The 26,522-nt window shown below is 42.0% G+C and overlaps 1 protein-coding gene across 3 annotated transcripts in view; it reads right to left on the reverse strand.

Annotated features, from left to right (window-relative positions):
• The window catches only part of krz (beta-arrestin protein kurtz), a 57,352-nt gene extending 31,091 nt beyond the window's left edge, over nucleotides 1–26,261 (reverse strand). For 2 of the 3 annotated variants that reach the window (XM_045728408.2, XM_045728406.2), the window contains exons 1-7: nucleotides 26,193–26,260; nucleotides 15,635–15,726; nucleotides 14,623–14,813; nucleotides 13,576–13,754; nucleotides 11,606–11,741; nucleotides 11,348–11,432; nucleotides 8,367–8,439 (exon numbers count right to left, since the gene is read on the reverse strand). In XM_045728408.2, coding sequence (XP_045584364.1) covers nucleotides 8,367–8,439; nucleotides 11,348–11,432; nucleotides 11,606–11,741; nucleotides 13,576–13,754; nucleotides 14,623–14,813; nucleotides 15,635–15,726; nucleotides 26,193–26,227 — 791 coding nt within the window. In that variant the 5' untranslated portion in view covers nucleotides 26,228–26,260. Of the gene's footprint in view, nucleotides 1–8,366; nucleotides 8,440–11,347; nucleotides 11,433–11,605; nucleotides 11,742–13,575; nucleotides 13,755–14,622; nucleotides 14,814–15,634; nucleotides 15,727–26,192 lie in introns of all 3 variants that reach the window. The other variant, XM_045728409.2, reaches the window with a different exon arrangement.
• Between the last annotated feature and the right edge of the window lie 261 nt (nucleotides 26,262–26,522).

Below are 26,522 nucleotides of genomic sequence, written 5' to 3' on the forward strand. Positions count from 1 at the left end.
TACATTGGTGACCTTGAGGCAATTCATGGATGACACACTAGAGGGAAATGTACTATACATGTATGTACATGTACACTGAACATATGTCAGGTAACATACATATATACAATATGGAATGCTGGAAACATTTATGACAAATTCATGATAAGTGTAGTGGTTGAGTAAGAGGAAATGGTCTAGGGATGTAAACAAAATTAAACTCGATCACTAAACATCAGAATTAGAAATTAAACATGGAATGGTTGAGTATAAAGTTGACATGAAGACTAGATTAATATAATTATGCTATAGTGTGATAAAATTGCTTCCATATAACACATAACAAGTTATGCAAATTAAAATAAATACTAATAAGTCAAATAAGGTGCCTGACAAAAAGTCTAAGAATAACAGTGTTTAATTGTTTCAAGAGAATATTAAGATAGTTACAGTTTCTTAAGAGATAAGGAGAACATCAGTTACAGTGAACCAACATCACCTTATCTCCACTCTCATCTTATCTTGTGCTCTAACTACCTCTCAAAACTCATTCAGAAAACCTCACTCTACAAAATAATAATTTCCTTCAAAATCTCAAGACAAAGAAACACGCCTACATAAACATATTCAATAACAAAAATAACTTCCGCAGACTAGAGCAGCAGACTAAGAAGTGCTACATGTTTCACTTACACTTACAACTTGCACAACTTATCAAATGTCTAACTCAGAAACCAGGTTATTACTTTCATGTGATAATTATTTGTCAAACTATTCTATAGCAAATAATTTAAAAGGTAATTTAAAATAAAAAATGGAGCGTTTAGGAAAAGGGGCAGTAATGTACAAGATGCAAATGTTCATCATTTACCCAAAGATGGTCTTATATGTGACATCACAATAATAATAATAATAATAATAAAAATAATAAAAATAATAAAAATAATAATAATAATAATAATAATAATAATAAATCATACTAACGTGCTATATATTAATGAGAAAAAATCAATTGGAGCACCGAGGTGACTGGATCCAGCAATCAAGGTACTGTACTCCGAGCCGTGCACCTTACCCCCTTGAGATTTTGAGAAGCAGGGTAAGATGATGAGATGATCTTGAGATGCATGGTACAGGGTACCCCTGTACCATGACTTGGTAAAAGTTGTACAATGTGGGATTCCACTGAATCCACAGGAAGTCTGGAGACTTCCCACTGAAGCCAGTCCAAGTTTTACATATAACCCCCAAACACGCTTCTGTAGGTAAAGTAGTTCATCAACCATACAAGAATAAGGTGCATGGTTATCTTGAGATGATTTTGGGGCTTAGTGATAGCAGCCCGGTCCTTGACCAGGCCTCCTTTTTGTTACACATCCCCAGGAAGCAGTCCATAGTAGCTGTCTAACTCCCAGGTACCTATTTACCGCTAGGTGAACAGGGGGCATCATGGTGAAAGAATTTCTGCCTATGTGTTTCCGCCTCGAATCGAACCCGGAACCTTAGGACTACAAATCCCGAGAGCTGTCCACACAGCTGTCAGGCTCCTGGGAGTTCCTTCATCACTCGTTCCAGTCACCTCATTGCTCCAATTTTCCCAATTTTCCCAATAATAATAATTTTAATAATAATAATAATAATAATAATAATGAAGTGGAAGATAGCTTTACAAGTAAGAAATGCTGATATTTTAGCAAAGGGCTTTACTTTTATATTATCTAAGTGTAGTTACAGGATGAGAGCTACGCTCGTGGTGTCCTGCCTTCCCAGCACTCTAACCGTCTACCACTCTGTTTGCAGAAGAAAACTTTCCAATAATTTTTCGGCACCCTTTGTTTCCTTAGTTTGAATCTGTGACCTCTTGTTCTTGAAGTTGCCGATTTCTGGAATTCCTCTTTGTCAATTTGGTCGATTCCAAATAATATTTTGCAATTGGTGAAAATGTCACCTCTTTTTCTTCTATCATTTAGCTTTGGCATAGTTAACCCTTAGACAGTGGCTATGGAGAAATGGTCATAACTGCCTATGCAAAAAAAAAAAAAATTCCAACAAATAATTTTTCATTATAGAATTATTAATGTGTAGGCAGAATATAAGAAAACACAAAAGTAAGTCAATATATATAGTTTCATTGGGTGGAGACGCTCTGCAAGGCTGCGTCTGGCACTTGTCAACGCCTGGCGCTCGACTTAGCTGACGCTTCCTGTTTTATTCTCAGATGTTTCACTGATTATTTTATCACTTGTTTTTCTTTAGTTACATCCACAGAGCTATTATATCCATATTTGCATCATACATGTAAAATGAAGACAATAATTGTTTAAATCATTATTTGATGATGACTGCATTCTCCTAGTAACTTTCTTGATGATAACTACATTTTACTTAACATCATGTAATTAATATCTTATAATCTATACCATGTAACTAATTTCACTCACACTTTCCCGTAAAATAAGTTATTTTTGTGTGACTCTTTTCTCAATTTTTTTGGTACTGCCTATTATGTATTTTCTGCATTTATTGTCATCTAATTAATTGCATTACTTTGTTTACTCATGTTTCTTTATGTTCCTGGTTCATTTTTAGTATTGGGTCCCCATTGACCTTACATTACCATACTTACATTACCATTACTCTTATGTTCTGTTATGTTCCAAATATAATGTTATGAGAAAGAGTCCACTTGCTCTTCTAGGCTACACCCTGTATTTCCATTCTGTTATTAATGTAAATGAACTACTGTACTATTAATGGTTATCTTGAGATTATCTTGAGATGATTTCGGGGCTTAGCGTCCCTGCGGCCCGGTCCGTGGTCAGGCCTCCTTTTTGTTACGCATCCCGAGGAAGCAGCCCGTAGCAGTTGACTAACTCCCAGGTACCTATTTACTGCTAGGTGAACAGGGGCTTCAGGGTGAAAGAAACTCTGCCCATTTGTCTCCGCCTCCACCGGGGATCGAAACCGGAACCTCAGGACTACGAGTCCCAAGCACTGTCTACTCAGCCGTCAGGCCCCCATTGCTACAACTACAGTACTGACTCCATATTGCAATGGTCTATGTCTGTCACCGTTAAGTGTCACCTTTTTTGCATTTATTTGTTATTCCCCCCTCACAACCTTTGTAAACATTTGTTGTCTATTTATTTTATGTTTTTGCCTGAAATGCTTTGCATAATAGTGGCTTCATAGATTGTGTAACTGTTGTCCCTACAATTTGTACATTACTCCTTTGTTCTTTGTACAAATATTCTTTTGAATAAAATTTTATTTTATTTGTACAGTACCATGAAATGGTAGCAGGATTTTTTCATGGGTCAAGGTAAACACCTTTACATCCACATAGACTTATTATGTTGACCAGACCACACCCTAGAAGGTGAAGGGACGACGACGTTTCGGTCCGTCCTGAACCATTCTCAAGAGTTGAGAATGGTCCAGGACGGACCGAAACGTCGTCGTCCCTTCACCTTTTAGTGTGTGGTCTGGTCAACATAATTTAGCCACGTTATTGTGACTCATCACCTGCATAGACCTATTGTATCCATATTTGCATCATACATTTAAAACCCAGACAATAATTTGTTAAATCTTCATATGATGATAACCACATTACCCTGTGAATCAACACTTGACAATAACTGCTGTCTAAGGGTTAACACCTCTAGCCTCTCCTCATAACTCTTGTTTTGCAGTTCCGGAAGCCATTTTGCAGCATGACTTTGTACCTTTCCCAGTTTATTCATGTCCTTCTAGAGATATGGGGCCAGATTCATGAAAGCACTTACGCAAGCACTTACGAACCTGTACATCTTTTCTCAATATTTGGCGGCTTTGTTTACAATTATTAAACAGTTAATGAGCTCGGAAGCACCAGGAGGCTGTTTATAACAATAACAACAGTTGATTGGCAAGTTTTCATGCTTGTAAACTGTTTAATAAATGTAACCAAAGCCGTCAATGATTGAGGAAAGATGTACAGGTTCGTAAGTGCTCTCGTGAAGCTGGTCCATGGGCACCATACAACAGCTGTATATTCTAGTTTTGGTCTCACAAAAGCCATGAACAGTTTTTTTAGTATTTCACCATCCATATAATTCAAAGCGATTATGAAGGTGGAAAGTACAGTGTCGGCTTGTAGTACAATGTCCTTTATGTGTTCCTCTGGTGGCAGTCTACTATCCAGAATCAACCCTAGATACCTTTCTTTGTTAGAGTTCTTTAAGTCCTTTCCACATAATTTGTAGGTTGTGTGTTTTCACCTGTTCCATATTCCATAATATGGCATTTATTCAGATTGAATTCCATTAGCTGCATGGTGATCCAAGCACTTATTTTTTCTAGGCAAATTTGAAGAGCATGACAATCACTTGTGTCTCCTATCTTCCATAGTATCTTAGCATCATCAGCAAACATGTTCATATAATTCTGTATTTCTTCTGGTAGATCATTTATGTAGACGATGAACATTACTGGTGCAAGAACTGAACCCTGTGGTACAGTTATTAACACTCCTCCAGTCAGATACTTTGTCTCTGATTGCTGCCCTCATTTTTCTGTCAAAAAAATTTTCATCTATGTCAGAAGTCTCCCTGTCACCCCCTCCAGCATGTTCCAGTTTCCAGAACAGCCTCTTGTGTGGGACTATCAAGAGCCTTTTCTGTGTGGAGCCCCATTCAACTCCCTGAAGCTATCCGAACTGATATTATATATCACTATATTAGTTTTATATATTAGTTCACTATATCACTATATTATATAACACTATATTAGTTTGGGGTCATCAGTCACAGGATTCCTTATGCCTACCAGGAACCATGAGACAGAACCTGGTCCTCTCAGAGAACCACAGGGAGCAATGGTCTATAGTAGTAGTAGTAGTAGTAGGCATCCATCAGTCTCAGGAGACTACGGAGTTGCGCTCTGGTTGTCGGTCTGGAGTGGCCTCACCAGGGCGCAAAGCCAGGGTAGGTTGATACAGCGGGAGAAGCTGTTACCCAGGCAGCAGGTCCCCTCTCTCCACAGCGCTGAAAGTCTCCAATGGAAAGGCAGCCGCCAATACGTTACAGTGGTCTATGAGCACTTTACATTTAAAGTATGTCATAACTGCCATCATCCGAGGAAGGATCCAGAAAGGTAGGTGAATGAAGAGAATGTATGCACTGTATGTTCCCAAAAGATCAAAATACCTTCCCTGGAAAGAAACCAAACAAACAACCCTTCATGTGACTAGCACTTCCACTCGTTAGTGCTACTCAGGGAGCCGGGAGCCCACTAGATCTTGAACTGATATGGCGGCAGTCAGCTCATTCACCTCTGGCCTCAAGTTCTTGTTCTGGATTTTTGCCCTGTGTGGCTGTTCCACCTGTGTGTTCAGCCCATCCTCCTAAGGTTTCCTAACACCAAGAAAATGGTCAAATTAAAGTGTCCTCTCCTAACCTACCAGAGGACCGAAAACAGAAAATGGGACAGTACGTAGCTTTTGCGAGCTGCTTCCATTTTCTAATACAAATATTTTTTACCTTATGTAACGCATATGATTAAAATGCAACGTTCTTTGTAAGAGGACAGGTTGGTGTGTTGGTGTAGTGGCCAGGTGTGTTTAGTATACAGGAGCAGCATGCACCTAGGGTGACTTTCCCTAGATGCTCCATATCTACTGCCCTTGCGTGTCAGGGTAGAAACTATCTAGTTTCCTCTTGAAGATGTCCATTGTTGTTCCGGCAATATTTCTTATGCTCGCTGGGAGTATGTTGAGCAATCGTACACCTCTGATGTTTATACAGTGTTCTCTGATTGTGCCTATGGCACCTCTGCTCTTCACTGGTTCTATTCTGCATTTTCTTCTATATCGTTCACTCCAATATGTTGTTATTTTACTGTGCAGATTTGGGACATGGCCATCCAGTATTTTCCACGTGTATATTATTTGATATCTCTCCCGTCATCTTTCTAGCGACAGACTAGTTGATGGCAATTATGACATTTTAAATGTAAAGTGATCATAGATCACTTTACATTTAAAGTGATCTATGATCACTTACAGCTCCCTACACCTCTGAGAAAACCGGTTCTGGGTCATGGTTCCCGGTAGGCATAAGAACTCCTGTGACTGATGATCCCAAACTAATATAGCACATATCAGTTCGGATAACTTCAGTGAGCCTCCGGGGGCTCACACAGAAAATTGGGTTTCATTACATTCAATGCTGTTTTTTAAGATCCAGATATATGCAGTCAACCCAACCATCTCTTTCCTGTAGAATTGCTGTAGCTCTATCATAAAAACTAAGTAGATTTGTTACACAGGATCAAGTACACACGCTTGTGCACACAAACAAGTAAGACTTGTCTGTGTGCACATGTAATGGTCAAATAATTTGCAGCATGTGCAAAATAGCCCCATTGAAATGCAGAGGTCCAACAGGTACTCAGAGAGAACTCTATCAACCTCAAAGGCCTGAGACTGTTCAACATGCTTCCACTATACATAAGGGGCATAACTGGCCAACCCCTCAAAGGGAATTAGTCAAACACCTCCAAAGGATACTTGTTCAACCAGGCTGCGATTCATGTGTCAGACTGAGAGCAGCCGTGTCCAAAAATCTGGTTGACCAGACCACCAACCAAGAGGCCTAGTTAGAGGCTGGGCCACGAGGGCATTGATCCTCGGAATCACCGCAAGGTAAGATAACTAAGGAAGAGGGGAGTTCGCAGGGGACCAAAGGAGGGGAGTTTCCAAAAGGACCAGAAAAGGAAGGCTCCCAGAGGGAACAAAAGAGGGGGAGTTACCCAGAACAAGGAGATTTTGCAGTGGGAGTATTGGAGGAGAGTTCCAAGACAGAACAAGGATGTAGAATTCAGAGTGGGAACAATGAAAGGGATTTCCCATGTGGAACAAGGGAAGGGAGTTCCCATGTGGAACAAGGGAAGGGAGTTCCCATGTGGAACAAGGGAAGGGAGTTCCCATGTGGAACAAGGGAAGGGAGTTCCCATGTGGAACAAGGGAAGGGATTTCCCATGTGGAACAAGGGAAGGGATTTCCCATGTGGAACAAGGGAAGGGAGTTCCCATGTGGAACAAGGGAAGGGAGTTCCCATGTGGAACAAGGGAAGGGAGTTCCCATGTGGAACAAGGGAAGGGAGTTCCCATGTGGAACAAGGGAAGGGAGTTCCCATGTGGAACAAGGGAAGGGAGTTCCCATGTGGAACAAGGGAAGGGAGTTCCCATGTGGAACAAGGGAAGGGAGTTCCCATGTGGAACAAGGGAAGGGAGTTCCCATGTGGAACAAGGGAAGGGAGTTCCCATGTGGAACAAGGGAAGGGAGTTCCCATGTGGAACAAGGGAAGGGAGTTCCCATGTGGAACAAGGGAAGGGAGTTCCCATGTGGAACAAGGGAAGGGAGTTCCCATGTGGAACAAGGGAAGGGAGTTCCCATGTGGAACAATGAAAGGGAGTTGCCATCTAGAACAAGGGAAGGGAGTTCCCATGTGGAACAAGGGAAGGGAGTTCCCGTGTGGAACAAGGGAAGGGAGTTCCCGTGTGGAACAAGGGAAGGGAGTTCCCGTGTGGAACAATGAAAGGGAGTTGCCATCTAGAACAAGGGAAGGGAGTTCCCATGTGGAACAAGGGAAGGGAGTTCCCATATGGAACAATACATTGAAGAATAAAAATCAATAGGCAGAAACATACACTCAATTCTGAGTATCTACAAAAGTTCAGACATATCTCTACATATGCAGAATGTTCGGTGCAGATACTGTACTTCATATATTCATGAATATACCTGAGCTTATTAAATAATTAGTAAATGATGGTATTACTCTATTTAACAATCTATTCCAAGTATTAAGAACTCCTCAAAGCACACTTTCCATTTTTTTGACTTTGCTGGAGATTTTTCAATCAACATTACTGTGAAGAAAAGAGGTAGTGAGAACAGAAAAAAAATAACAAAGTCAAGATACTGAATTTTAGGTTTAATAATAGACTGGATGAGTGTGTCATACAAGACTACTGTTACTTTGAAATGTAAAAAGTTACAACAAATTTGAAGGAGCAAAAGTATAGGCACTGGATTACTTTCAGATGCCTGCACATATACAAGACCCAGCCATGTGATACTACTACAAGAATGCTAGTGAAGATTAAGCATTAATTTACAGTATTTTCTATTAGTCCAAATTTAATATTACTGGAAAAACTATTATGCAGAACTTTTAAACACCAAAGCTTTCTTGATATGAGCAAATATTTACCAATCATCTTCGATGACACTTATCTACTACTGTATTGTACTTACAAGTAGTTGTTTAGTACTAGTATGACAAAAATAGAATCAGGTAGTTGTTTAAGTACTAGTACGAAAAAAATAGAATCATACTTACTCGCTCTCCGTTTCAGCCACTGTACATTTATACTGAGCCGTTGAAAATAGGCATATGTCCGCAAACTGCCGAACTGAAAATAACAAAACAAGATTTGAGCAAAATTGAAAGTACTTTTGTGAGCAAGTCACCCAAGTGCTATCTAAGGAAAGACCCTCCTTGCACCAACACAGGTTCTTGCTTAGTGAAGACAGCTCTACAATCTGCCACTGTGAATAATACATCTTTTCAAACACTCCCTGAATCATACTGATGCTAAGCAAGTAGTGAATATAACTCAGAATGACTGTTAAAAAATAGAGCAGTCCAAAAATCTTAAAGCTCTTCTAAACATTAAAGGGTAACGTAAGGTGCTACAATTAGCAGTCTATTAAATGACTGGCTGCTCTGTCTAGCTACTACACCAGACCACCGCCAGATGGCAGCACTGAACACACACACACACTCTTTGTGAAACACACACTCTTTGGTCCTCGGGACCAAAGAGCCAGAGCTCAACCCCCGCAAACACAACTAGGTGAGTACACAGGCAACCCAGTTTACTCCCCGAGGGCTGGAAGCAACCAATTCACTTGATCTAAAAAGGGCTCTTAATTTGACTCAAAGCCTGAATACATCACAATGGTTGTGATCCCATAATAATGGTTGTACTCTTCAAATCACTTGTGTTGTCCCGTCTTGAGTACTGTTCAGTACTCACTTCCCCCTTCAGAGCAGGAGAGATTGCTGAAATAGAGGGAATACAGAGAACTTATACGGCACACATAGACGAGATAAAGCACCTAAATTATTGGGATCGTCTCAAAGCCCTCCAAATGTATTCACTAGAAAGGACACGAGAGAGATACAAAATAATATACACATGGAAAATACTGGAGGGCCAAGTACCAAATCTACACAGTAAAATAACAATGTACTGGAGTGAACGATATGGAAGAAAATGCAGGATAGAACCAGTGAAGAGCAGAGGTGCCATAGGCACAATCAGAGAACACTGTATAAACATCAGAGGTCCACGGTTGTTCAACGTCCTCCCAGCGAGCATAAGAAATATTGCTGGAACAACAGTGGGCATCTTCAAGAGAAACCTAGATTGTTTCCTCCAAGGAGTGCCGGACCAACCGGGCTGTGGTAGGTATGTGAGCCTGCGGGCCGCTCCAAGCAACAGCCTAGTGGACCAAACTTTCACAAGTCAAGTCTGGCCTCGGGCCGGGCTTAGGGAGTAGAACAACTCCCAGAACACCATCAACCAGGTATCAACCAACCAGAGGTATGATCTTCAACCACTAAGGCAAGCCTCCATAGGGAGACAGAAACAATATGCACAAAACTTAAATACAGGAATTTAATGCATCTGGGGTACAGAGTGGTAGAAGAGTAAGCTGGGGACATGAACGTCTAACTTTCCTGGACCCAAACCCCACCAGTAAAAAAATGTGATTGTGAAGAGAGCCTGACCCCACATGATACACCAGAGATGGCGGCTGACGAACATCAGCAGGATCTGGGCTCCTGCTTAACAGATGGTTATAAACACGAACAAAGCCACAAGGGCCGTGATGAGGGTTCGAACTTACGCCCGGGATGATCCAAGACGCTGCCCTTAGTCGACTAGGCCACGACATTTCATTTGATGCATCACGCTATTGTGATTTCTGTGGTTATAAACATGATCCGATTAAGCACACACCTGTTGGGACAGGTGTGTGCTTAACACAAGCCAGGCAGTTAGACCCTTAACCAAGCCAGGTACTTAAGTGAAGGAGTAACAAGCAATTTGCTCAGAAATAAATATTTACAAATATTGTAGTCCACAGCTTTGAGAACAGGAAGGTTCAAATAGTGTACAGTATATGAAATTTAGTTTTTATAAATGCAGAAATATTAAATCAGTATCAACATTATCATTCATCACTCCTTAATACCCAAACTCTCCATTAATGGGACAGCAAGGTACCACCAGGATGGACTGGAAAAGAACTGGAAGATAAGATTAAAGTTACATACTGAGATATCTGATTTCCATTATTTTTCAAATTTGTGTACATGTGCAGATGAAGGGAAATTACGAGGAAAGTCCAGTCATAGACGGGACTGACATTAGACACATTAAAGTCAACTGATCTATTACAAGCATTATACATGAACTTAATATTGTACAGTAAAAAAGAAAAATCTTCATATACAGCATTTATTACACAGAAATATGCTCTCAGCTGAGCTGTTCCCCAATCTGTTCTCCCTTCACTTTACTACTCTCTACTTTCTCCCAACCTAACATATGGTGTCTGTGCATGGAGTTCAACTACTGTAAATCACCTGAAGCCCATCATCACCCAGCAAAAATCTGCCATCCGAATTGTAACAAACTCTGTCTTCAGACAACACACAGCCCCTCCGTTTAATTCCCTAAAACATTCTAAGCATACACTCACTCCACACATTCTCTTGTGCTATTTACATGTACAAAAACTCGTTCCTAAATGCTAATCCTGATCAGAAACACTTCTTGTATGTAATAGGACCCAAGAGAACCACACCAGATATAAATCTCTCTTTGATATCACTAGTCAGACTGAACCTGTGCAAACACTCCATGCAAAACAAGGGCCCAGTCTATGGAACTCCCTTCCTGATGAATTAAAAAATTCTCTAACCTATGCTTTACTCAAAAATAAAACCAAAAAGTACAAAAAAAAGTGTGTAGTTTCAAAACGTTATACGACAAAGAGTGCTGGGAAGACGGGACACCACGAGAGTAGTTCTCATTCTGTAACTACACTCAGGTAATTACACTCAGGCATCTACACTCCAGCAATCATCCACAGCAGCAACCCGCTGCTACCTAAGTCCACATACAAAAACTAGTACTGCAGAAAGAATGAAAGATAACACCATACAAGTTCCCTAGCTGCATAACATTCTTTAAAACCATATTTTCAATAAAGTTGCTTCCAATTACAAAGTTACACACCACTTACTTGATACTTTAATTTTCTTGACGCTCTTATTAGAATTATTCTGTATATGGACATTAACGGCTACTGTTTCTCCATGATAATATAACTGGAAAGCAAAATGCAAGATATCAGATGATGATAACAAAGAATATGGCTACTCATCTAACCATGAGATTTTTATTTCAAAGTATCTAAAGAAGTAATCTGCTTGGAAGGGTTATGACAATGTAAAAATAATTATATACATTACTAGAGAATACTAAAGATACACTTCTATACCTCTTTGTCTAAAGATGCTTCGAGATGAAGTTTGTTGGGAGACATCATGAACTCTTTGCTGACCTCAACACTGGGCTGGTCTCCCTGCTTCATGGGAGCATACATAACCTTCCTAATTGCAAGCCGCACTGAATTCCTATAAAGAATTAGCAAGCCTTAGCTATATGTACAGATAGTGTAAATGTAAAGCATATATATATCCTGCTGTTCAACATAGCAGGAACTTTAAGTATACCTGGAGTGTGTTTCGGAAGTTCTTCGACTCCGTCAGCCGAGTGGACAGCACGCTGGACTTGTGATCCTGCGGTCCTGGGTTCGATTCCAGGCGCCGGCGAGAAACAATGGGCAGAGTTTCTTTCACCCTATGCCTCTGTTACCTAGCAGTAAAATAGGTACCTGGGTGTTAGTCAGCTGTCACGGGCTGCTTCCTGGGGGTGGAGGCCTGGTCGAGGACCGGGCTGCGGGGACACTAATAAAGCCCCGAAATCATCTCAAGACAACCTCAAGATAACCCTGAGCCCGGCCCGACTTGTGATAACTTGGTCCAACAGGCTGTTGCATGGAGCAGCCCGCAGGTGCACTTATCCACTACAGCCTAGTTGGTCTGTCACTTCTTGCAAGAACCTTTCCAAGTGCTTCTTGAATACATCCACCTTCGTTCCAGCAATATTTCTAATGCTTGCTGAGTGTGTGATAATCAGCTGTGGACCTCTCATGTTCTGATAGTGATTTCTGGTTATGCCTATGGCACCTCTACTCCTCAATAGTGCTATTCTGCATTTCCTTTACACTCGCTATGCTTTACAAAGAACAGTTCATCAACATGTTGCTCACTATAATTGGGTACAGTTATACCACATCCTTCACATAATATTCAGAGTATGGATCTCTGCAAATTTCAGTAACAAGAAACAATTATTGTTCAGTACAGTATTAGAGAATATGTAACAATAGTGTGGATGAAAATAAATAGTCCAACTCACACACGAAAACATAGGCAAGCGACGGCAGTTGTAACTTTGGCATTTCGTCTTGTCCTGTACTCTTATAGAGTTGCTAATACAGTGCTGTACTGTCACTTTCCTTTCATTTCATGTGTGTGTGTGTGTGTGTGTGGGGAAAGGTTGGATCATTTAGTATTCTGTACTGTAGCAATTTGTTGTATTTTGATGAGGAATTTGTTATATTTGCACACTTTTTGCTTCATGTTTTCTATGAGTAAATCCAAAAGGTAATTTACAAATTTTAGAGAAATTCTTCTTCTATTTGTCAATATATATTTAATGTGTTATTTGTTTTCAAAATAATACACTGTATGAAGATGCAAATAACAGTATGCTATATCAAAATGAATTCTTTGAGAAAACTACTCGAGCATCCCTGAGGCACATACTATATTACAAATAAATACACACTGCTAATCAAACTGAATGGCAAATACAGTATCTACTTGAAATGATATAGTTCAGCCACAGTAGATCAAAATGAGGACATTTGATATATAGTTCAGCCACAGTAGATAATTTTGTCGAGTACGATGAGACCGAAATCATGTCTGCCTCCCCAGACACGTGCTTGACCAACACACCCGCGATGAGCTAAAAGTACAGTATCACGACCACTAGTTCTACTCATCTCGTGAGGCCTTTGGAAGTTACCTAGCAGGTAGCCACAATCCAAGTTTTACATAATACCCCTACTCACACCCTGGGGTACATAATGACATACCACTATAATGCTCAAAAGAGTTTCATAGTGATATGTCATTGTTATTTTGGTTAGTACAGTATATAAAAAAATGTCTAAACATTTAACTGTATCAAGATATATTATGAAGAACAAACTTTTTATTTAACATTTAAAAAAAACACCATCAGCAAATCATTTACAGTTTAATATAGTACTGCATTGACAAATGCAAATGAAAGCAGAATATGGGACTGTTATTTCAAAATTTTAGCCGAGCCTACCTTTTATGAGGTTTGTCATCGACACTGTCCCCAACATATGCCTTAAGTTCATAGTCAACCCCACAGGGTTTGCCCATGTCCCCCGGTGCAGGCTGCAGCGTGACCGACGCTGGGCAGTGAGGGGGAAGCTCAAAGAAGAACGGAAAGGCATTTGGTCCTAATTTCTTGATGAGGCGTTCCTGAAAAAAAATGCCACGAAACTTAGCTTTTCAATTTGGTCCCTGACCAAACTTCTTCACGGAAATTGTTAAGCATATATAAATAATTCACAATACTTAAGCAGGATCATTTAGACCTACAGTTTCTAAAGAAGGTGGGGGATTGTTTATTTTCAAAAAGAGAGGTTGGGGAAAATTGCTTATTTTCATAGATAAGGAGGGGGTATTACTCATTTCTTGGTCGCTGAATGATGGGATGGTTACTCACTCCCATGTGGATAAGGTGAGGAACACTACTCACTCCCACATGGATAAGGTGAGGAACACTACTCACTCCCACATGGATTAGGTGAGGAACACTACTCACTCCCTCGTGGATAAGGTGGGGAACACTACTCACTCCCACATGGATAAGGTGAGGAACACTACTCGCTCCAAAGTGGATAAGGTAGGGAACACTACTCACTCCCACGTGGATAAAGTGAGGAACACTCACTCACTCCCACGTGGATAAGGTGAGGAACACTACTCACTCCCACATGGATAAGGTGGGGAACACTACTCACTCCCACATGGATAAGGTGAGGAACACTACTCGCTCCAAAGTGGATAAGGTAGGGAACACTACTCACTCTCACGTGGATAAGGTGAGGAACACTACTCACTCCCACATGGATAAGGTGGGGAACACTACTCGCTCCAAAGTGGATAAGGTAGGGAACACTACTCACTCCCACATGGATAAGGTGAGGAACACTACTCACTCCCACATGGATAAGGTGAGGAACACTCACTCACTCCCACATGGATAAGGTGAGGAACACTCACTCACTCCCTTAGCATTAGGATACCAAGACAAAGGCATCAAGACACACACAACTTACAGTACCTGTAACCTAGTGAGGGCCCTCTTGCTGGCAGTGTCAAGGGGAAAGATCTGCTCTGACGCTAGGTACAGGTCCTTGCGAAATGTGAGGCCCAAAACATCCAGGTCTTCGCGGCCATACCGAAAGGCAGATAAGACATGTCCATATACCTTTCTGTCCTTCAGATACTCGGGGTCGATCAACACTACACCATCTGCAAAGTCAACACAGTTGGTTAACACTAGTGTGCATGGTAGAAGGCTGTTGCATGCGTGCATGCATGCACGTACACATGTGCGTTTTGATTTTTATGATTAAAGTTAGCATTAGAACGTTTGTGTGGTTAAGCCTATGCCATGTTTCCATGCAAGAGCTCTATGGCTGTTGAGGTTAAGAAATCATGCCCTAGAAATGCACAAAATATCTACTTTTGTTGCAATGTCTATTTCTCTATTGTTTTCCCAGCACTGACTAAAACACTTGATCAATCAAGCTGTTGTAAATCTGCAAAGACTAAACACTAAAAATGACATACTGCATGTTGAGCACAGAAATCATTTCCTATTCTCGTTCTCTCCCCAAATACCTCCCCATTTTCAACGGATTTTGGTGCGGGATAGGTGGGTTGATAGGTTAGGTTGGGGGATAGGTGGGTTGACTGGGTTTGTATGTTTCTGGTTAGGTAAAACAGTTGCATTTGTTACGTAGTGGCAACTCATGAGCCCGGGTTGTCCTATTACAGTACTTCCACTTTATGAAACATCCTACCAACCAAAAATACACATTTTAATATATCTTAAATACATAACCAAAGGCCGAGCCATTGGTGAGACAAAGGTCAATCAACCTCCTAATAGACTGTGTATAAATAGTGGTTGCTTACTGGTAAGACCTATCGTACCTATTGGTCTGGGAGCTTGTCTATTGGTAAGACAACCTACCTATTGGTCTGGGAGCTTACCAATCGGTAAGAATATAAGAAAGAAAAGACTTACCTATCAGTAAGACAACTTACCTTACGAGAAGAGAACATACCTATTGGGTCTACGTGTGTGATGTGGTCAACAAAGTCTCTCTTCCCTAAGTAGACGGTGATTTTTCCATTCGGAGAACTTTTCTTAAATACTCTGAAAGGAGACATACCGATTATATGGCTGCATTATGGCCTTGCAACTGATTGTACGGATGTGTACAATCATCACTTGCAACACATTGTTTGTGAGGTGCTCAATAACACAACATCTTCCAGCAGATGCTCAATAACAGCAGCTTTCATCAGATCAACAATAGTACAGTATCCTATGTGAGATCAATAACAGCAGCTTTCATCAGATCAACAATAGTACAGTATCCTATGTGAGATTAATAACAGCATCCAATAACACAGGATCTTCCATGAGATGAATAACGTCTTTCATGAGATCATTAATTACATCATTAACCTTCACAATTACATATAGTTTAAGAGATCAGTTACACAACATACTTGATGAGATTAATTACACAGCATCCTACAGCAGACATACAAGAAATGTCATGTTTTGACAAAGGATCCCTGTTAATGAGTAATCCCTAACATACTAAAAACAGCAGAGATAGCACCACTCCATAGAGGAGGAAATAAGGCAGAGGCAAAAAATTACAGACTGATAGCACTAACATCACACATCATAAAAATCTTTGAGTGTGCACTGAGAAGTAAGATCACAAAATACATGGAATCACAGCATCTCCATGACCCTGGACAATATGGGTTCAGAACAGGGTGCTCTTGCCTGTCACAGTTGCTGGATACTATGACATGGCATTACATGCCAAGGAAGACAAACAAAATGCTGATGTAATTTACACAGACTTTGCAAAAGCCTCTGACAAATGTGACCATGGTGTTATTGCACACAAAAATGCGTACAAAAGGAATTACCGGAAAAATAGGCAGATGGATCTACAATTTCATGACTAACAGAACCCAATGTGTAATAGTCAACAAAATAAAATCCGGACCATCAACCGTGAAGAGCTCAGTCCCCCAGGGCTTGCTCCAATACTTTTTCTCATCCTCATATCGAACATAGATAAGTACACAATCTATAATAATGTATCATCCTTTGTAGATGACACTAGGATTTTCATGAGAGTAGACAACATAGAGGACATGGCAAACCTCCAATCAGATGTAAATCAGGTCTTTCTATGGGCTACAGAAAATAATATGGTGTTTAACGAAGGCAAGTTTCAGCTCATGCGCTATGGAAAAAATGAAAATATAAAATCAGAAACCACGTACAAAATGCAGTCAAATCATAACATAGAACGAAAAAGCAATGTAAAGGATCTGGGTGTACTCATGTCGGAAGACCTTACCTTTAAAGAACACAATAAAGTAGCCGTCACAAATGCAAGAATTTGTGACGGCAAGACAGGTTTGATAACAAGAACTCTTCACACTAGAGATGCTGTATCGATGATGATACTTTTCAAAACGCTTGTGCTCTCTAGAGTGGAGTACTGCTGCACAATGACAGCACCTTTCAAAGCTGGAGAAATTGCTGACCTAGAGAGCGTGCAGAGATCCTTTACTGCTAGAATCCACTCAGTAAAACATCTAAACTACTGGGACCGACTAAAGAGCCTAAATCTGTATTCCCTTGAGCGCAGGTGGGAGAGATACATAATAATCTATACGTGGAAAATAATTGAGGGGCTGGTCCCAAACCTGCACACAGAAATAACATCACATGAGACCAGAAGACATGGCAGGATGTGCAGAATACCCCCGTTGAAAAGCAGAGGTGCAACAGGTACTCTGAGAGAGAACTCTATCAACATCAGAGGCCCGAGACTGTTCAATACGCTTCCACTACACATAAGGGGCATAACTGGCCGACCCCTCACTGTGTTCAAGAGAGAACTATCAACATCAGAGGCCCGAGACTGTTCAACACGCTTCCACTACACATAAGGGACATAACTGGCCGACCCCTCACAGTGTTCAAGAGAGAACTATCAACATCAGAGGCCCGAGACTGTTCAACACGCTTCCACTACACATAAGGGACATAACTGGCCGACCCCTCACTGTGTTCAAGAGAGAACTATCAACATCAGAGGCCCGAGACTGTTCAACACGCTTCCACTACACATAAGGGACATAACTGGCAGACCCCTCACAGTGTTCAAGAGAGAACTATCAACATCAGAGGCCCGAGACTGTTCAACACGCTTCCACTACACATAAGGGTCATAACTGGCCGACCCCTCACAGTGTTCAAGAGAGAACTATCAACATCAGAGGCCCGAGACTGTTCAACACGCTTCCACTACACATAAGGGACATAACTGGCCGACCCCTCACAGTGTTCAAGACTTTTTTTTTTTTTATTAAATACAGCATTTTACAAAATATGCAGACACCCGCAACTTATAAATTGCAGTATGTACTCTTCAATTACATGAATATAAAATTTATTCACCATCTGGTGCATTGAGTGGATAGTCTTAATACTGGAGATCATAATTGATCACATGGTAGAACGGCAACTGCGGACTTTGGTTTAGAGTACATAACAGACCTTAAGATTATCAGCAAGTAACCAGCAGAGAGGTTACTCCAGACTTTCCAAAGTCCAAAATTGTGAGTGAAGAATCAGCTGGCAGGAGCTTAATATTGAGGTGTGACTACAACAGAATTGAGCCAAAAATGGATAATGGCTTATCAGCCCGTAAAATAAGTCTGTACTGTTTATGAAACATCGTGAAGCTGTGGCTACAGTGCCACTTAATGCACGTAACTGTGAAGAATAAAGGCTACAGTACTTCCCAGTTAAGATGACAATAACAAAAGGATAAAACAAAAGCTCTGTGATATAGGTGTAATGCCATGTGATAGTAGCACTACCTGGAGCACAAGTCACTTGTAGACAATCAAATATTTAAGGTAGTTTTTGCCAAGAGATTTTGTCAAGACTAAAGCAAGTTCCCAGTACTGGACTTGAACATGTCTTGTGTACCGTACTCTTAGTGTAGATTAATGTCTTGAAGTATAATTTGGAATTAAGACGTGTACATAGGCCTTTTAATTTATACTTTCTTGAACAAAGTTCAGTTACAATATTTGCCGAAAGTATACTGGGATTTTGTTTTCTTATGGAAGTCTATCGACTACAATTCTCCCATCCCCATCATTTATCCCACCACCCCCAAATTTATCATCGATGTGGATATCATTCATTACGTATAATTACTGGTACTGTTAAGTTGTGATGTTATGGCTTAAGATTATTGTAGGATGAACCAAAATACTGTCATTTTTATTTCAGGTTTGGGTTGGGTTATTTGTTTCGGCCACATTACTGCAACATTCTCCATCTAATGACGATGTATACATAAGGTGTTGTATTAAGGAATGAAATGGGAAATAGAATACCTGAGAATCTTTTTTTGAGAAAGGTGAAAAAGGATGAAATAAATGGATCATAAAGTTGTAACAGATTATCAGTATCGTGGAAGAGCATGGTACAATATATGAAACCGTGGGGTGGATGGGGTTACAGAGCTTGATTGATTGAAAGATTTGTCTGGTTTTAAAACCTTTGGAGAAACTTGTCCTGCGGCCACCACTTGATGGGGTGTTGGAGGGAGGGAGTAGGACATTGGGAATATATAAACTGTATAGAGGGAATTGTTGAGTTTAGATTTAAAGATCAAATGTAATCAAATATTAAATTTCTTATAAATTTGTATATAGCAATTCCATTTTTATAACAATAAGCAGTATTTTGAATATTACTACATTTTAACTGCAGTTTGTGATATTTCAATTTGCCGTGTACGGTACGGTAAGTTTCTCTACATTATTGTACTGACAATGTACAGAAATGCCAAGTTAGAGTACACTTTATTGAACGTAACAATTTGCCTGTGAGAGGTCAACAAATTGGAGAGATACGTAAGCCTAACAGCTTCTAGACCAGCAAGGTGAGGTTAAGGTGTGATGCACAAATGGAGATGATTAAATATATAACAATTTATATTTCTTTCCCAGTAACAATTAAGCAAGTGGGGTGGCAATACCAAATTTTCCTCGAGTGTGTTTGATGGTTGTGGTGTGTTGACTGTAGACTATCTTATATAAATATGAATATACTTTATATAAATATAAAGTACAGTACAGTATATAAATATACTTTATCACAATTCCTTCAAGGTAATATTGTTGCTTGTTACTTTGGTTTCTGAGGAGTATTGATAGTGGTTCAATTTGATAAAAATAGAGGACTCTCATTCACTGAACATTGTGGTGCATTGAGACAACGGATCGTAACCATTGCTTGGCTTGGTTTTACTTACCAAAATACAAAAAAAAAATGGGGGGAGGGGAGCAACAAAAATGGCTTTAAGAAATGTATTCCAAATGAAAGGGGTAACAGTGAACAGAGGAAAGGAAATCCAGCACCCTATTAAGAGACCAAGATGGCTCAGGAGCAGCATGAACCAACCGGAGTTGAAAGAAGGCACGAGACAACTTCAGAGATGGTGCTGAGAAAACGACGATGCCAAACAACAAGAGCAGTAGCTTTGCCAAGACTAAATAACAACAGGCAGCAGTATTAGATATAAGATACTGATCAACAAATAAGACAAAAAAGACAAAACCACTGAAAGAGAGGAAAAGAGGGGGTGGCAGAGGCAAAAGGAGTGCTAAGAAACGTCATACTGCCACCCCAACGAAATACTGTCGCCCACTCGGGGCGACAGTATGACATATCGAGTATATCATCTCGATCACCTGCACACCATACAAATGGCAATACTCGTGTCAAAGTCCAGATGCGGAGAAAGTCAGTCCAGGGGGTATGTCATCAGGCCAATTTGCTGAAAGAGGCAGAGCAGCAGCAAAAGAAAAAAAAAAAATGCTCAGGTTCAGACACCGAGCCAGAAAACAAGATTGAGGCAGCCACGGAGGACCCAGAAGGATCACCTATCCCGACTACATCTCCAACCTGGACAACACCGGGAGCAACAGGTCGATCGTTGTACCTGAAAGGCATTTATTGCAAGAACCTCATGATTGCAGAATGGAGGCACGTAGAGGAGATGCTGGTTCCATGCCGATGCAAAGGAGTCCATCTCAGGGTGAGCAAACGTCTTGCAGAGTCAACCAACAGAATAATGCATTGTTGATGACAGTGTTCAAGAGAGAACTTGACAAAGACCTCCAAAGGATACCTGATCATCCAGGCTGTGACTCATACGTCAGGCTGCGAGCAGCTGCGTCCAACAGCCTAGTTGATCAGTCCAGCAACCAGGAGGCCTGGTTGACGACCGGGCCGCGGGGACACTAAGCCCCGGAAGCACCTCAAGGTAAGGCAAGGTATGTGCGTTCAATGCCAGGAGTGCACTCTGCGAGTCACAGTATATAAGTCCACTGCCTTTGTCTTTTAAAAATTCAGTGGCAAGGTATATGCCTGCAAGTTCAGTTTGAGTTGTACTTGCCCAGTCATTGACGCGCTTCATTGCTCTATGTACGAGAGAAGATTGTTCAAATATATTACATGCACATCCGGTACATCGTCCACCTTCTTCTACAGAACCGTTCGTATAACTCTGATACACATCGTTACCCATACCCTGAGAACTCTCAGTGATGCTTTTCAGTGTTAACTGTTTTAATAATGTAGAGAAAACTAGATTGTTTTCTTCAAGGAGTGCCGGACTAATCGGGCTGTGGGCCTGCGGGCCGCTCCAAGCAACAGCCTGGTGGACCAAACTCTCACAAGTCAAGCCTGGCCTCGGGCCGCTCCAAGCAACAGCCTGGTGGACCAAACTCTCACAAGTCAAGCCTGGCCTGCGGGCCGCTCCAAGCAACAGCCTGGTGGACCAAACTCTTACAAGTCAAGCCTGGCCTGCGGGCCGCTCCAAGCAACAGCCTGGTGGACCAAACTCTCACAAGTCAAGCCTGGCCTCGGGCCGCTCCAAGCAACAGCCTGGTGGACCAAACTCTCACAAGTCAAGCCTGGCCTCGGGCCGCTCCAAGCAACAGCCTGGTGGACCAAACTCTCACAAGTCAAGCCTGGCCTCGGGCCGCTCCAAGCAACAGCCTGGTGGACCAAACTCTCACAAGTCAAGCCTGGCCTGCGGGCCGCTCCAAGCAACAGCCTGGTGGACCAAACTCTCACAAGTCAAGCCTGGCCTCGGGCCGGGCTTGGGGAGTAGAAGAACTCCCAGAACCCCATCAACCAGGTATGAAGCAGGAATGATCGCTGATGGAGTGATATTCTTGAGGAAGGGAGACCCAGCATGATGCTGTTGATGGCTGAGCGTTTTGTGTTGTTGTTGCCATTTTCTGTGCGGCTACCAAGTTGGGTCAGGTGGATAACCTTGAAAATATTGCTCTGAGTGTATACATAACAGTAAGTCCACCTACTGTCCCCGACCGTCCAAGTGGCTGGGCACCATTCCTTATCACCCCTCCCCCCATCCCATCCCAAATCCTTATCCTAACCCCTTCCCAGTGCTATGTAGTCATAATGGCTTGGATTTTTCCCTGATAATCCACCCCCCATCTCCCTCTTCCTCTCTCAATATTTACCAATTCTCACCACACACACACACACACACACACACACATATTAATAACAAAATTTATTAAAACACAAATATATACAATGGCTTTTACATGCAGTGTTTTACATTTTTCTGTTTTATGAACAGCTAATTTAACAAATTATTTTTTTTTTATAAACCTTACGACATATTGAACTAGATCCTTCTCACTGGGTGAGGACACCAGACACATCCTTGACACTGTCCAAATAGTCCTCTGTTCCCTCCTTGTCTTTAAATATCTGTTCCATAGGCATCTTCGACCCGTCTCTCCCAAGTCCACACTGGGGGCACTTTGCTTCATACCGATCAATTCTCTTGCGATCTTGGTTATAGGCGGAATCCGTGGTGGTGTCCCTGGTGTGGTCCTGTAGGCGGCGTAGCAGGTTGGGGAGGGATGGACGATATTCCTGGTTGGAGTGCGTAGCTTCCTGGAACATCTGAATTAGTAGAGGATGTTTCGTACCTGTCACCTCAAGGATCTTTTGCATTAGCCGGCCGTATGCAAATACATCAGAGGCGAAGGTACTGGGTTGACCAGCCAGGAGTTCGGGGGCATGGAATGGGTAATTCTCGGGGTCACCACCTTCCATGGAGATATTTTCTCCGCTCTTGCAAGAGAGCCCGAAATCAATCACACTAATTTTTGGCCTATGGGGTACGCCTTGAATCATTACATTATCAGATTTGATGTCATTGTGAACATAGCCCTTGGCATGAATCTATAATAGTTGTATGCCAACCTGGAGCCCGATCTTAATAAAATCATACTGTTCATTGCACAAAATCTTGTCTAGGTTGTTGCTTCCTTTATATGTCGTCAGAAGAGCTTGGGGGTCGTGTGACACCCCCAGTAGGAGGGGAGCGCCCCCAGCCCCCTTCAGCTCCGACAAGACACGGGCTTCCCGCAGGAAACTGATAAATGCCTTAGCACCATTAGCTACCTTAAGAGCAGCTGACTCGCCATGCCAATCAACAAGAGACACCGTCCCATAAGCTCCGGATCCCAGTGTTCCTAGCTTCTATCTCAGGAGCTGCGCCACGTCGTCTGACCCAAGACGCTCCATTTTGCCAGACTAACTAGTCACATGGCCAGCTAGTTAAGCAGGTGTTAATATCCTAGATGCCAGACAATATAGTCAAGAGGATCACCAGGGCTGGCCAGAGGGGCAGGGAAGGGAAAATGTTCATGGTCCTCACACCATTTTGATCACCCGTCAACTTCTCTTAGCAACACCGTACACATTATTGACAGGACTTTATCCTCAACTTGTCAAGTGCAGTTTGACGGCGACTGTCAAGATGATTATTAACTGAGGTGGTAACTCAACAGTGACAGTTACATAAGGGTGGTAATAGTGACACAGTTTACATAAGGGTGGTAATAGTGACACAGTTACATAAGGGTGGTAATAGTGACACAGTTTACATAAGGGTGGTAATAGTGACACAGTTTACATAAGGGTGGTAATAGTGACAGTTACATAAGGGTGGTAATAGTGACACAGTTTACATAAGGGTGGTAATAGTGACACAGTTTACATAAGGGTGGTAATAGTGACAGTTACATAAGGGTGGTAATAGTGACACAGTTTACATAAGGGTGGTAATAGTGACACAGTTTACATAAGGGTGGTAATAGTGACACAGTTTACATAAGGGTGATAATAGTGACACAGTTTACATAAGGGTGAGTTAGTGTGATAGTAATTGTGTAAGTAAAAAGGTTTATGAGTGTATATATAGTCAAGATTATTATACTGACAGTGTGGTAGTGATGGTGAGTAGTGTGGTAGTGATGGTGAGTAGTGTGGTAGTGATGGTGAGTAGTGTGGTAGTGATGGTGAGTAGTGTGGTAGTGATGGTGAGTAGTGTGGTAGTGATGGTGAGTAGTGTGGTAGTGATGGTGAGTAGTGTGGTAGTGATGGTGAGTAGTGTGGTAGTGTTGGTGAGTAGTGTGGTAGTGATGGTGAGTAGTGTGGTAGTGATGGTGAGTAGTGTGGTAGTGTTGGTGAGTAGTGTGGTAGTGATGGTGTTGGTGAGTAGTGTGGTAGTGATGGTGAGTAGTGTGGTAGTGATGGTGGTGGTGAGTAGTGTGGTAGTGTTGGTGAGTAGTGTGGTAGTGATGGTGTTGGTGAGTAGTGTGGTAGTGATGGTGAGTAGTGTGGTAGTGATGGTGTTGGTGAGTAGTGTGGTAGTGTTGGTGAGTAGTGTGGTAGTGATGGTGTTGGTGAGTAGTGTGGTAGTGATGGTTGATACCTGGTTGATGGGGTTCTGGGAGTTCTTCTACTCCCCAAGCCCGGCCCGAGGCCAGGCTTGACTTGTGAGAGTTTGGTCCACCAGGCTGTTGCTTGGAGCGGCCCGAGGCCAGGCTTGACTTGTGAGAGTTTGGTCCACCAGGCTGTTGCTTGGAGCGGCCCGAGGCCAGGCTTGACTTGTGAGAGTTTGGTCCACCAGACTGTTGCTTGGAGCGGCCCGAGGCCAGGCTTGACTTGTGAGAGTTTGGTCCACCAGGCTGTTGCTTGGAGCGGCCCGCAGGCCAGGCTTGACTTGTGAGAGTTTGGTCCACCAGGCTGTTGCTTGGAGCGGCCCGCAGGCCAGGCTTGACTTGTGAGAGTTTGGTCCACCAGGCTGTTGCTTGGAGTGGCCCGCAGGCCAGGCTTGACTTGTGAGAGTTTGGTCCACCAGGCTGTTGCTTGGAGCGGCCCGCAGGCCAGGCTTGACTTGTGAGAGTTTGGTCCACCAGGCTGTTGCTTGGAGCGGCCCGCAGGCCCACATATCCACCACAGCCCGGTTGGTCCGGCACTCCTTGGAGAAAACTATCTAGTTTTCTCTTGAAGATGTCCACGGTTGTTCCGGCAATATTTCTTATGCTCGCTGGGAGGACGTTGAACAACCGCGGACCTCTGATGTTTATACAGTGTTCTCTGATTGTGCCTATGGCACCTCTGCTCTTCACTGGTTCTATTCTACATTTTCTTCCATATCGTTCACTCCAGTACGTTGTTATTTTACTGTGTAGATTTGGGACCTGTCCCTCTAGTATTTTCCATGTGTATATTATTTGGTATCTCTCTCGTCTCCTTTCTTGTGAGTACATTTGGAGAGCTTTGAGACGATCCCAATAATTTAGGTGCTTTATCGCGTCTATGCGTGCCGTATATGTTCTCTGTATTCCCTCTATTTCAGCAATCTCTCCTGCTCTGAAGGGGGAAGTGAGTACTGAGCAGTACTCAAGACGGGACAACACAAGTGACTTGAAGAGTACAACCATTGTGATGGGATCCCTGGATTTGAAAGTTCTCTTAATCCATCCTATCATTTTTCTGGCTGACGCAATATTTGCTTGGTTATGCTCCCTAAACGTTAGGTCGTCAGTCATCATTATTCCCAAATCCTTTACATGCTGTTTTCCTACTATGGGTACATTTGATAGTGTTTTGTTCTCTGTATTATGTTTAAGGTCCTCATTTTTACCGTACCTGAGTACCTGGAATTTATCACTGTTAAACATCATGTTATTTTCTGCTGCTCAGTCGAAAACTTTGTTAATATCAGCTTGAAGTTTTTCAATGTCTTCAGCAGAGGTAATTTGCATGCTGATTTTTGTGTCATCTGCAAAGGATGACACGAAGCTGTGACGTATTTTTGTCTATACCTGATATGAGAATAAGGAACAGCAGTGGTGACCTGCGTAAGGAATCATTCAGAATCTTGTATACCACATATGTAAGACCAATCCTGGAGTATGCAGCCCCAGCATGGAGCCCGTACCTCGTCAAGCACAAGACGAAGCTGGAAAAAGTTCAGAAGTATGCCACTAGACTAGTCCCAGAACTAGGAGGCATGAGTTACAAGGAAAAACTGCATGAAATTCACCTCAAGACACTAGAAGCCAGAAGAGTAAGGGGAGACATGATCACAACCTACAAAATTCTCAGAGGAATTGACAGGTTAGATAAACTGGCGTAGAGGGTAGAAGACTCACCTGGTCCCCTGCCGCTTGCTGTTGTCGTCCATCATGTCTCTCGCGTCTCATTGGTTGCTGCTCTCTGCAATATACCAAAAAATCTGTTATTGCAAAACCTGATCCAATCCTAACAACACACATTTTACTATTTAAACATTACCTACAGAGCCTAGTAAGCTACGCCATGCATTAATAATCAGATCATACAGGTTAGAAACCCTTAGGTCATGAGTCTATGCTCATGTATACATTTTGTATGTGTTGTATCTTGTGTCAGTCAGACCGAAGCCAGCTAGTGAGGGGACAGAGACAGGGACGGGAGACAGAGGCAGGGACGGGGGGACAGAG

This window comes from Procambarus clarkii, chromosome 85 (genome assembly GCF_040958095.1).
Source record: "Procambarus clarkii isolate CNS0578487 chromosome 85, FALCON_Pclarkii_2.0, whole genome shotgun sequence".
Lineage (NCBI taxonomy): Eukaryota > Metazoa > Arthropoda > Malacostraca > Decapoda > Cambaridae > Procambarus > Procambarus clarkii.